This window comes from Hermetia illucens, chromosome 6 (assembly GCF_905115235.1).
Source record: "Hermetia illucens chromosome 6, iHerIll2.2.curated.20191125, whole genome shotgun sequence".
Taxonomy (NCBI): Eukaryota; Metazoa; Arthropoda; class Insecta; order Diptera; family Stratiomyidae; genus Hermetia; species Hermetia illucens.
This window is the reverse complement of record NC_051854.1, coordinates 85340636-85353635: the sequence shown is the minus strand read 5'-3', so window position 1 is coordinate 85353635 and position 13000 is coordinate 85340636. Positions and strand designations below refer to the sequence as shown.

Below are 13000 nucleotides of genomic sequence, written 5' to 3'. Positions count from 1 at the left end.
ATTTTGAAAAACGACTCGACGCGCATTCCGTGGGGAAGTTACTTGTCGTTAACGCGTCGGTTTTGTTTACGTGAATTTCCGGGACTTTTTATTTTTTTATCGGTTTTATTTTACTTAAGTGGTAACATTTAATATATAGCAACCTCTAATGGATGTGTAAAGTTGTTTTTAATAAATAAGAAGTGTTTTTGCCATTCTGTTGTCAAGCCTGTGAAGTGAAAACTTATTGGATTGTGAAACTTTTGTGTACAAAGAGATTTAATATATTTACATAACGTTAAAAGGACACTATGTCTTTGAATACCGGACGGCTGACTATCATTGGAAATGATGGTACTGAGAGAATTCTAAAAACTAGCGGGAAAGTTTTTCGTATTGGTTCATATTTGTCGTGCGATTTTGTCTTGGACAATCCGGACGCCAAAAGAGTTCACTGCGAAATTCAGAGCGATTCATTCGGAAGGGTAAGTTAGGAGCCAGCATTTAGCTGCATCATGCAGCATAAACTGTAATTTGATAATAATCCAACCCAATCCCAATTACAACTAGATTACGATTACGAATCACAGCAAAAGGAACCCTGTTTTGGTGGACGAGGTCCCCTTGAAAGGTACGCGTCCTCTGTACACGGGAAGTGTTGTAACGATTTTCGAAAAGAAACTTCGTTGGATTAACAAGAATAGGGTCCCGCGCACCGAAAATAATGTCGATCAGACCAAAACGCCAAAGAAATTAATCAGGCGAGCGGAGCAAGCACCAAACTCCGAGCCGTCGGCTCTAGTGAGTACCATTTTGGCGGGCTTCCCGTTTCTGTTATGTTTGTTTTTATTTTGAAATAAATTTCGAATATTCTTACTTCAGATGCGGAAGAAAGCGGCGTCGCATAGGATAACCATGCACAAGTGAGTATCTTGTTTGGTTCAGTAGGCATTTCCTAACAAGGGTGTTCTCGTTCTCCCTCATAGCTAAATACAGTAGGTATCAAAATTATTAGGGACAGTAAAATTTTACTCTATTATGTATTTTTTCCCTTTTTTTTCATTAAATTATTGATTCTCGACTTATAAGTTGTTTGTAGATGTAGGAGGGTCTAATTGAAGTAGTAAGATAATGGATTGCGAAAGAATATTTAATTTTGCCATAAAAGAACTTCCTAGTGTTTAGTTTTGCCACCTTTTATAGCTTCGGGGTATTCTCTCTATGCAAGCGATTGCAATTTTCTTAAGGTCAGGCTGCGCATTTTTTTCAACAAATATAGACATGTGGAGTATCAAAAGATTTAGATAAGTACTTTCCGGATCATATCCAAATAAAGTTTATTATTATTCTGTTAAGGGGAAGTCGCACTGCTTCCTTCAAGAACTATTATGCCCCTTTTACTGGTTATAGTGTACCTATTAAAAATGCTATGTCAAGCAGCTGTAAAGGCATCCCTGCTCCATCTTGGCCAGATCGTCCGTTGCCTTCCAACCCCAACACGGCCTGGAACCTAAAGTACCCAGACCTTATTGTGCGAGCCGAGCGTATTCAGCCTCTCAAGACATTCCCACACCAGTTTAGAGTTCACTTGATTGGACCTAAGTGCCTTGGTAGCCGCTTGGCTACCAGTTAGAATAGCAATGTTCTGTCCCTTGTAGTTCCTTTTGAGACGACGAGGCACACCTGACCTTGAAGTGTGTTAGAGCACTTTAGTCAAGATCGCAACGGTACACTACAGTACAGTGTAGGAGGCAATGGGGTCAGCATTGCGCTCGTCCGATATTACCTTGATTTGACGCAGGTACTCATTTACAGCTGAGTCGACTGGTATCCGACATCCAGTTATGATAACAATTTTATCCCTTGGTATCAATAATACGGGGTATCGTCTAGAGAGAATATCAATCTTCCTTCAATTTAGACAGCTCCCCGCCTCACTGATACTCCCCGCCATCCTGAAGGTTGCTCTCCATGCCTGCATCTGTATGTGCAGATGGAGAGATGTTAATCCAGGGTTTCCGTTGGGCATGTCCTCATTACTTCACTGATACACACTCAAGCCAGTCTGTGTAACTCCCTGGTTTGGGCGCTGAGCTCAGTTTTTCTACCCAGATTACCGCCTCATAATTGGTCTTATTATTGCAGTTTATATCTAAAGTAGTATCTTCAGGGTGCAGCCCCATTTTTTCCCTGCTATGGACCTGCAAGTCATCAGAGCCCACGTAGATTTCCGACATGCGTCAGAGTAATTTTTGGTCAAGGGTAATTAGCAAATATTTCTCGTTTCTCAATGACTAAGCCTCCTAGCGAGAAGTACTATGGTGGTTTTCGCTGGATTGATACGCAGGTCCGCCTTCCTGCCCCAGGCAATAGTAACCCTTAATCCACTTTGGATTCTAGGGTATCCGTGGACAGCGATGTAGGGGATTACGCATTAGAACGTTAGTTCTATTATAGTTCTATGACCTTTTCCATCGTTTTGAGTACGAACGATGTCAGGCAAATTGGTCTGAAAGATTTAGAGTTAAAAAGGATCCTTCTCTCCTCCCGCTCTCGGAATAAAGACAACTTTTGTCCGTCTCCATACCCTTGGTATATATCCCAGGGCTATGCTGCCTCTTACCTCCCTTAGGGGAGATTGTAAGATTCTCTCTAGAGTAATGCTGAAAGATAGCATCTACTCCGGAGAATTTCAGTGGTTTAAAAGTTTCCACTGCTCACTTTTCAAGCTTCCGAGTGTACCTCCTTTGCTAGATTCCAATTCTGATTTTTTCCGCCTTTATTCGTTGTTGGGCCTTCCGCCGTGGGGTAGGACTCCGCGGAATGAGTTCTGAGTAGCAGGTATTTTCTGTTCATCTCATTCTCGGTAAATGTCCCATCCTCCTTCAGACAGACAGAAGATATTACCCCGACTTTGGCTACCTTTTTGTATAACCTGGTTGCTTCTGTGGTTTGTTTTTTCTATTCCTTCACAGAATACCCTGAAGCTGTTCCGTTTTGCTTCCCTGATCGCGTTGCTATACGTAGTCAGTGCATTTTAGAAGAGTTTTCGTACCTCTGTTCGTATTCTGAATAGGTTCCTATTTCACACAGGTACATTCCTTTATGACTTAACTCAATGATGACTTTGCTGAGATTTTCCACCAATGTTTCTAGTTCCAATTCGCTCCAGATGTTACCGCTCCCTTGGAGGTGAACCATGTAATTGTTCAGATGCGTTGCATAGGAATCTCAATCCGTTCTCCTGGGAGCCCTCATTATTCTATTTTGAAGTTGTCCTCAATATCGAAGCTGATTATTCTGTGATCAAACATAGAGGGTTCATCCGACACCCTCCAATTCCCTAGAGTTATGTCTGGTACCTCTTGTCTATTGCTGGAGTGTTAGGGAACATGTTATATACATCTAACTTATTGCTAAGAATAAATTCAAAAAGGTATTCATCTTTTCGATTGGCGTCGCGGCTTCCCCGGACTTGATATCGCAGCCGAGAAGTGTTAACGTTCTCCTCTCACAGTAATTCACCAGTCTAGCGACTAGCTCCGGTGGGGTTCGGATGTGGTCTCCTGAGAAGTAGCCTGATGTCACGACTGCCTTTCAGTGGTCCCCGGTCAGGAACTCTGAAAGACATATATATTTTAAATTACGTTTAAAAATGATGTAAACTCTTGGTTTTTCGTAAGAGGAGTCCCAAATTACCTGCATGCTTCCTCCTTCCAGATGCGCGAAGCTACCCCGGGAATACCCAGGGCTCCTGATTCAGCATTATTCCAATGTTCTCCTTTGAACTTGCAGCTTTTCCATGGTGAAGTTTTATCTGGGCTATCTTAGTGCTGGTAATTGACTCCGTTGTTTAGAGTTTTTTTCCACTGTCAGAGTACCGGCTTCCTCCGCCGCCATGATGCTTTCCTGTATGCCGTTTTTTACCTTAAGCCCTAGAAGATCTAGGTCCAAGTCGTCCAGCTTCTGCTCTTCACTGGACAGCAGGTCTACTTCCCTGATTGATCCAGTTCTTTCCGCCTCTATGGCCTGCGAAATTCCTTCGGGGACTTCGGTAAGTTCTCCACCCGATACCTCCTCGGCTTTTTCCTGTGCACCAAATAAAGTTAAAATAGTATATTTTATATTTCGGGAATTTACTTCAAAACCCCACCCCCAAACGTTTTTGCTACAACCTTATAATTATGCTATAATATAGGCGATTATTTCGGGCATGATTCTGCGAGTTTGGGGTAAATTACTGAAACCTATAACGTTTAGGTGAATAGTTGGACGTAGTCATATACACTACGAGCGATGACCAAAACCTTTCGTACCGATTTGTGTATAACTAAAGGGAAACTGTTGCCGCTTACTGAAATCGTAAATAGTGATATAAGAAGCAGTACTACATGATACATTTTATGAAAACTAATTTTTTTGCTCAAAGAAAGAATGAATGGCCATTAACTGTATATTAGGGCGTGTAAAGTCGTCTTAGACAAGGCAACTTGGATGTTAACCAAGTTGTAATTCATTTGCCGCAGACCATGTCACTGAATTAGCAGCTTCATCAAAGGGGTACTATCACCTTGTGTTTTTTTTGTTGCTAAAATGCTTGCTTAATTGAATAATTATATTCAAAAATATTTGTGTGAAGAAAAATTTGGCCGAAAAAGACGACTTTGTGAGTAATGCCTTGGCATCGATTTACAGGTAATTGGTGAACGGGTTTCGCCATCGTATTATTTCGAGTATTTGAATGTTTGTGTCAGACTTCGCTAGAATACGCAAAATATTTTTGATTTCATTAGCGTTTTATTGTTATATTAAAAATGATGGAGTTCATGGTGTGCTTGGCAACTGACGATCGATGAAAATGAAATTAATTACAAGCATGGTCTAGCAATGTGACATATAGTGAAGTAGTAAATCTAATCTACAAAGCCTTACGCAAAGATAGGTCGCTAATATCCTGCTTTGGCAAATCCACTCAAATCTCGAACTAAACTTTTAATGGTATGGTCAATGACTCCCAAAATCTGTTTCCAGCAACAAAACTGTCCTTGATATTACTCCGAACCTTGTAACTTAGGCGAGTAACCGTAGCAGGCCGCTGCAATTTGGTCGTCTGTGGCCGCCATCGCACAAATAAGTTGTATTTTTTTAGAAATGAAACTAATCCTTTGCAAGGGATTTAGGGGTGGCGACCTTTCTCTATGTTCAAATTATGAAAAAAGTTCCTTTTTTGAAGTGTGCCAGGAGTTGAAAAACCTATGTAAAAAGGCTAAGGCTAAGGTAAAGGGTATCAATTACCACTGACAAACTCGTTAGCGTGGACATTTTTGTACCCAGGCTGTCGTTACCTATCTCTAGATAATGTAATCACGTAAAATTCTGAGATTTTAGTAACCGAAATTCTTATGCATGGTATCAAACACTTGGATCCCGGATTCATTGTATAACTTTTTATTCACACTTAATTAAAGTACATTAATCTGCGGTTCGCTTTATGTTCCGCCGCATTTCGATCGTTTGTCAAACTAGATTGAACTTGGCGGCGAGCTTATTACCATACTGTCTATTTCTAATAATCATTTGAATATGGATAAATTATCATCAACGGTGCAACAACCGGCGGCCCAAGCGTTGAGAAACACCAAACATGTCCCTATTGCGAGCTTCATTTTCTTTTTCAACCGTAAGTGTTGGCCCTATAGATTTCGCGGCTTGGACCATTTACGTCTATACGCGCAACTCCACCATTAAGTGTTCGCGATATTGTTCAAAAATTTTTCCGTTATATATAATAAAAGATCGTCCATTTTCCTGCAGGGGTCAATAATTTCTCAAGAGATTCTCCACTTAATGCGGCCAAGAGCTTTCATTGTTGTTGGCTAAAGATCCAAGTATCAGAGAAATACGTAAGGAGAAGGATAATTGTTTTGAATAAAAAATTTACACTATGGTGAGGCACTTCGAACGAAATCTTTTTTGTAGCTTGAAATATATTCTGTTGACTGCCAACCATTGTTTTGTGATTACATCTGTTATAGGTTGTGATTTTAATCTCTACATAATGTAATCACGAAGTTGTTTCATAATCGATCATTAGATACCTGGCGGCAATTGAACTATCCGCGAGAAAAGGCAACAAATGCTAGTTCTCCAGCAAGGATGGTACCTAATATTCGAGGGCCAAACTATGTTTTGTTCGTCTATCCGAGATTCGCAGAAGAAAGGGAAATTAAATGACTTCCTTAACGTCGGAAGCCAATTGGAGCGCAACAAACACATTAGTATTGACGATACAAGTTAAGCTCTAGGAACTGGATCGAGCCCGGAATGCGCGAACGACGCATGATTTAATCGTGCTGATGTAGACCAGAGCCTTTCCCGCGAAGTAAAATTTCACGGAGAGCAGGTATGGACCGAGAAGTAGGGGTGGTTTTAGTTGGTTAGTTGGTGAGAATCTCACACACTGCTACAACCTAGTGAAGCATAGAGATTTCCATCTCCATCCATAAAAAATCCTTACATTGTTTTCAGTTTGGCTATTGTTGGTATTGCTTTTAGTCTTCAAACGTTACCATCTTGCACTTTGTTTTACATCCACTAATTTTTAGCCCCAGATTTTGCGCAGCCTGCTTGATCTGAATAAAAGCAGTTTGTTCACATTGTGTTCATCCCATTATATCGATGTCGTTAGCGTAGGCCAACAATTGGGAGGAGGCAAGAAGGCTGCACAGGAGATGAAACTGCTTAGGCAAGTCGTCTTGTGGGCGAAGCGTTTCAGTCAAGGTCGTAGGTGGATTTTGCAATCTTTACGAAGAAGTATTGGTTTCCATTTGTGTACGGTATTAATCCATGTGGTTGCATTTATTATAGAAATTATCCTCAAACCAAAACTCTTGTGTATAGTATTCTTGGCTGAAGGATAATGCCTCTGGCGCTCATCCCATTATTGCGGATCACCCTTTCTTGGGCGAGGTAAAAGAGGACACCTGATAAGCATGTCTTAAATCGTTGTCCAAGGTCTGAATAGTTGTTGTTTTTGTCTATCATTGCACATTGGGCAGGATCACCCTAGTGAGCCTGACTCGTTTTGTCAGAATACCGAGTTTCTGGAGGTCGTGTAAAGTTTTACCTTGGCTAATGCTATCATAATGGGCGTAGTGGGTAGTGCAACTGATAGTTATAAGTCTTTTCTGTCTGCCGTGGTTTTTATATCAAAAGTTCTTTCAGATTGCCAGAGAAAACAAATCTGTCGTTGATTTGCCTGTAGCCAAACCTCTCTGATACAGGCCGATCACAATTTGGATCCTATCCGACTTAGTAAATTAGGGAAAGTCGCACCTTAATAAGGTGGGGAAAGTTGCGTACTTTGTTATAAGACGCTCCAAGCTTTATTCTCACTTGATTGTCAGAAGGTATATGTAATCGAAATGGTGATCCGATTCTGTATTGGTCCGCTTTATGTTCTGGCACTTCTTCTTTTTCTTCAGCCTTTGTCCCGTTCACAAGCGGGGTCGGCTCGTCGTGATCGGCTTCGCCATTTGGCTCTATCGACTGCCTGATCTGGGTGCAATCTCGAGGCTTTCAAATCCCCCTCCAGCGTATCAAGCCACCGTTGCTTAGGTCTGCCTTTTGGTCGTTTACCATCGACTTCGATGTTCAGACCAATCTTGGCAAGGGAATTCTCGTTTGCACGAATTGCGTGACCATACCATGGAAGACGCCTCTCTCGCAACTTTTCCACGATCGGTGCAACCTCATAACGATCGCGGATATCCTCATTTCGGATGTGATCTAAACGTGTGACGTCACTAGTCCAACGTAGCATCTTCGTCTCCATTACCGCAAGACGCCGTTCATTGTCTTTTATGGTCGGCCAACACTCAGAACCATAGAGAGCGACTGGACGGACGACATTGCGGTAAATTTTAGATTTGAGACGTTCGTTGATACGTCGATCACAAAGGACACCAGTTGTGGAACGCCACTTCATCCAGGTTGCGTTAATGCGTGAAGCAATTTCATAACGCAGTTCTCCATTGGCTGATAGCGTTGACCCGAGGTATTTAAATCGCTCAGTTCTGGGCAGATCAGTTTTGTTTAAATTCAATCTGAGACCGTGTTGCATGAGGCGATCATTCCATTTTTGAACAAGTTGCTCCAGATCATTTTTGCTATCAGATGCTAGGAAAACATCGTCTGCATAAAGCAGTGTGTAGGGCGCTGGACGTTGGATATTCCGTGTGACGGTGTCCATAACAAGGACAAAGAGGAGTGGTGAGAGGGCACTTCCTTGATGAACACCAATAGAGACACGAAGCGGTTTTGATACACCCGCCATACTTCGAACTTTACTTTTCGGATCGTGGTAGAGCAATTGAACCCAGCGCACGAGTTCTTCTGGCACGAAGTGTTGTCGTAAAGCATACCAGATGAGTTCGTGTGAAAATGTAATGGATATATGTACACTTATATCTCATACACGAGTACAAATTAAAAAAAAAAAATAAGTAAGAAAGGTTCAAAATCTATAATAGGATAAAAATGTAAGAAAGTTGAAGTTTGCGTTTAACAGAAATTCAACAGCTCACCTTGCCTCTTTTGCGTACAGCACCACCACGTGAAGGCGAGGCAAGGAGATTGAGAACCAGAGGTTTTGAATGCACTTAGTTCTCCTTTACAGTGCCACCCTCCTCCCTTCCCAATAACTTTTAATCGAATGTTATTTCTATCTGCCAAAATCTTTCATTTTGCTATAATATTTGCAAGTGTAAGTGTTTTTTATTTTTCGATTTTCGCAATTAGCATTAGGCTATATGATGGCTGTTATTTGACTCCTATGCATTAGTCGATGATTAGCTCGGATTTCTCCCATGAGCGCTAGTATATGTTTCTGTTTATTTGACATCGTGAATAAAAAAAGGCATTGCGAGTCTCTGTAAGCATTTCTTCCTAATTGATGAACTTCTAACAGAAATATTAATGGAAAGTGAAAACAAACTGAACAAGTGGGTAGGAATTGTCTATAATATAAGATGAAAAAGCGAAATAATAGTTCAGTGAATTTACCGGCTAATTCATTAGATCTTATCCGTGAATTGGTTGGAGGATCAACACATTTTTGTTTTCGCATCTCCCCAAGTCTTTCCATTAACGGTTGCTGTTCTATTATCTTTAAAGCAAGGATTAAGACTTTTCTTTAGAAATGCTCAACTACGACGAAGACCAGAAGAAATAGGCAGCATTTGAAGCCCCTAGTGAAGAATGGGTCCCAGGAAAAACAATCAGCAATTGCATATACAAATGTGCAACACAAAATGAGCGCACCTCTTCACCGAATTGGGAAAAAGAACCAAGGAATTAGATGAGGATTATATAATAAAGACGTACTCATAAGTGACAGAAATTTTAAATAAAATCTGTAAAAATAAAGATTATAGGCGCCTGCAACCCGCAAGGTGCAAAACCGAAGAAGACAGTTATCAGTCAAAGGCCCAAGCCCAGTTACCAAATCTCACGTAAAGTAGAGAAGTAAATACGGTTAATAAACCTGGAGTCTAGCAAATTTACCAACTCTCCCAATTAACCCAAGTTAAATAAATGCCTAACGCCAACAAAAATTACTCTCTCCTAATAAAGTTCGGTTAAAATGAAATATTGCCTTGGAAGATATTTACTTTTAGCCAATAAAAAGGAAAAAATGGAAGGCAATCGTTCATTTGAAGACTAACAAATTACCTCCTAATTCTAACCAAGAAAAATTCGCTTGCCTAAAAGTAATCAAAATTATACAAAAGTAACCCATGAAAAGTCTGTTAACAGAATGTAATTACAACCCAACTGTAATATATATAGAAGATTAAAAGATTCCACACAGAAATAATATATACAAATATGTTTTTGGTTTCTACCTAATAATTATACTCGATCGTGCAACTATTGACTAGTTAAATTATCGTTAATTGAAAACAAGAAATTCCTGCAGAAAAATTAAAGATAAGTAGGGCAAACAATCCCTTCACGTCCCCCCTAACCTACAATCATCCAAATATTGAAGGGGAAATATATAGAAGAAAACAGGGAAAAGAATTCCATTTTTATTTTTACGTTTTACGGCTGCATTCCTTCCACGTTTGAAAGTGAATCCCTCGTTGCACATAAAACATGTGATCCAGAACCATCACGTAGGCCGCTGTTAAATTGTTTCAAAATATTATTCACCCTAACTGCCACAAATATTCTTAAAAGAAGACTTTTGTCTCCCTTTTCGAAGCATGCTATATATGGTACTGCCCTAGCGCTGCTATCAATGATGCGTACAGCATTTTACTCGCCTTCAGGGCTCCGAAGTGTTTGCAAAACTCGTCTTCTAGTTGCAATAAGTAGGTCATGAATTCTTCTGGGGCATAATATAGATTGCACCCTTCATATTGCCGGAAGTGTGTATAAACAGTTTCCACTGAATCGGTGATGGTGTGTTGTTTGCTGCACGGGTGGCTCTTCTGGAAACGTTTATAAATGTATCCTCCCACATAGGACAAGGCATTCCTTTCATTTATGTCCATTTCTTGAATGTCCCCAACACTAGGCATTGCATGTATTACGGGTGGAGCTGCTGTTACGTTGGGTATATTTAGGCTGACTGTTGGTAAACTCCATTCTGTCTGCACTTCGCAATTGCCTGTTTTTAAAATCTCTAAATATTTCAGGCTGAATAATCTTTTAAACGCAACAGTAAATTGGTAAGGCGTCAGGTTATGGTTGTTGCCTCCTCGTTTTCTCAGTACACCAAACGTATGTTCGAGGCCATCCTGGTTGAGATTCCTCGTCAAGAGAAATTTAAATTCTTCGCTTTGCAAAGCTGCGAATATTTGTTTAATGCTGTTTATCGGAATCAGCCATCCTTTAATATATTTTATTTTAGTTGTAACATCCCTCTCATTGTTATCTAAAACTTTTATAGTTTCCAGCAACGCTTTCATTTTATTTAGATGGATTTCTTGCGCACTTGTTCCTTTATATGCCCGTCTAAATCTTTTTGAATCAAATACCTTCCAGGAATTACAAATTTCAAACAGCGCATCGAAGTCTTCCAAAAATTCTGCGGTCTCTAATGCTTTGGTAGATATTTCGTTGCAACTGGCTCTCGTATAAATTCCTGCAGCAACCGTATGATTAAAGACTTGGGTAGCCAGTTTCACCTTCATTTTTTTGAAATTTGAAGGGTATATATGATGTCGAGTGAGTTTTGGCGCCAATTTAAATCTTTGCTTACAATCTTTCTTATAGAACTCGACGATGTGCTCCCAACGGGCTTCTTTTCCATCATTGAACATCATAGGCGCCTTCATTAAATTGTTTCTTACAGACTTCATCAGATGGGGTACATCAAACATGAAAAATACCTCTTCTTTCGAGGCTCCCACCGTAAAGGACGTGTGCTCAGGGGAAATGCACAACAATTTTGCTAAGGCGAGAAAATTGGGTCCTTGGTCGCAGACGATGCCTTTGGGATACAACCCCGCTTCACGCAGCTTCTCTATGCATGAAAACAGCATTTCCTTCAATTTTTTTTGCTGGGCAAGAGGTATTCACAAATGCGTAGTCTAACAAGTGTTTATATCGATGGGTTATGCCTCTTGCCATGAATGCAACAACCGATTTTGCAATAAGCGAAGATCGGATCTTTCCATCATCTCCGAACCCGACTATCATGTCTCTGCCTCGATCATATTCCAAATGGGGAAGAATGCTCATTTCGTTGACGCATATCATACAAAGCCTTGTGTTGCCAGGCTGGTTCATTAATTTCAACTTTAAACTTTCAAAATAAATATCATGAAGGCCAGGACCTATGGGCCACTTCGAAGTTTATCTCCGAAGGGATTCTTCGCTAGGTAAGCTTAGTCCTTTCGCAAGGTATTTATATGCGACCTGCGATATATGGTAAATGGACAAACTCAACTGTTTCATTTCATCCGAATATCGTTTTCCTCGTCTGTTTCTGCTCAAGTTTTCCATTTGAGCTCCCACCAACGTTGCCAATTCGAGGGAAAGATAATAGATAGTTTTGCTTTCCTTATAAATCTTTCCTTCTCATTTGTCTTTGGCTGCCGCCGTCGTTTGCCTCCTGGCAAGCTGGCAACATTTTCCATTTGGTGGCTTAGGCAAGGCGAACAACTTCCACTGGTCGATGATTCCCTCGAGATCTAATAAAGCGAACAAAAATTACAAGAAAAATAAAACCAATGGGAAAATAAAGATGGAGTGGATGGGGAAGGATATCAAAAAATAAAACAAAACATTAAAAAGAATACAAAAAATAAAAAGAAATTAGAGCCCGCTTTGCAATGTGAACATGATCTCCATACATTGCCGGGATATGAGAGCACGCTGTTGCCCGCCGAAGTACTACCTGCCTGCAAAGAATCTACATTATTCGAATTATCAATTATAATACCTGTGGAAGGGGTGGGGATCGCAGTCTTTGTTAAAAATTTCCCAGATGGTCCAAACATGGGACGAAAATGTTGGTGGCACACGTAGTGGCGCTTTCCATCCTGAATATATTGGCGACAATCTAAAATTGTTTGCCATAATGCGCGGCGAAAACCAGACCAGACCAGCGCTCTAATCACTTGAGCCATCCTGACACTCTATTCGTAGCCAATATATCTTTGCTTCCATATTTAAAAGCCAAAAAATTATGCGAACGGGCTAAATCTATAACCATAAGATGTATAGACACAAACAAGTCGACTCTTTAACTCTTTTTATTTCTTTTACGGAGATTCTACGAATGAATCAACGACTATAAATGATGGTGGAGTGTTTTTTTTCTATTATTTCATCAACAATTTCGTCGATTGGTGGAAATCGATTGCTTTACACATATGAAAATAGCTTTTCATTTAAATAATTGCTTTTTATTAATAAGTCAACATATAACATAATATATAAACGCATCCACTGAATTCGACCCTAAAAAACGCCACACAATATCAATGAATTATCTCCAAAAAAATAT

At 40.2% G+C, this 13000-nt stretch overlaps 1 protein-coding gene across 1 annotated transcript in view; it reads left to right on the top strand.

Moving 5' to 3' along the window:
* The first annotated feature begins 91 nt into the window (after positions 1-91).
* LOC119658917 overlaps positions 92-13000 on the top strand; it is a 37266-nt gene continuing 24357 nt past the window's right edge. Inside the window, exons 1-3 of the mRNA XM_038066732.1 lie at positions 92-464; positions 550-780; positions 862-902. Of these exons, the coding sequence (XP_037922660.1) occupies positions 291-464; positions 550-780; positions 862-902 (446 nt within the window). The 5' untranslated portion in view covers positions 92-290. The remainder of the gene's footprint in view (positions 465-549; positions 781-861; positions 903-13000) is intronic.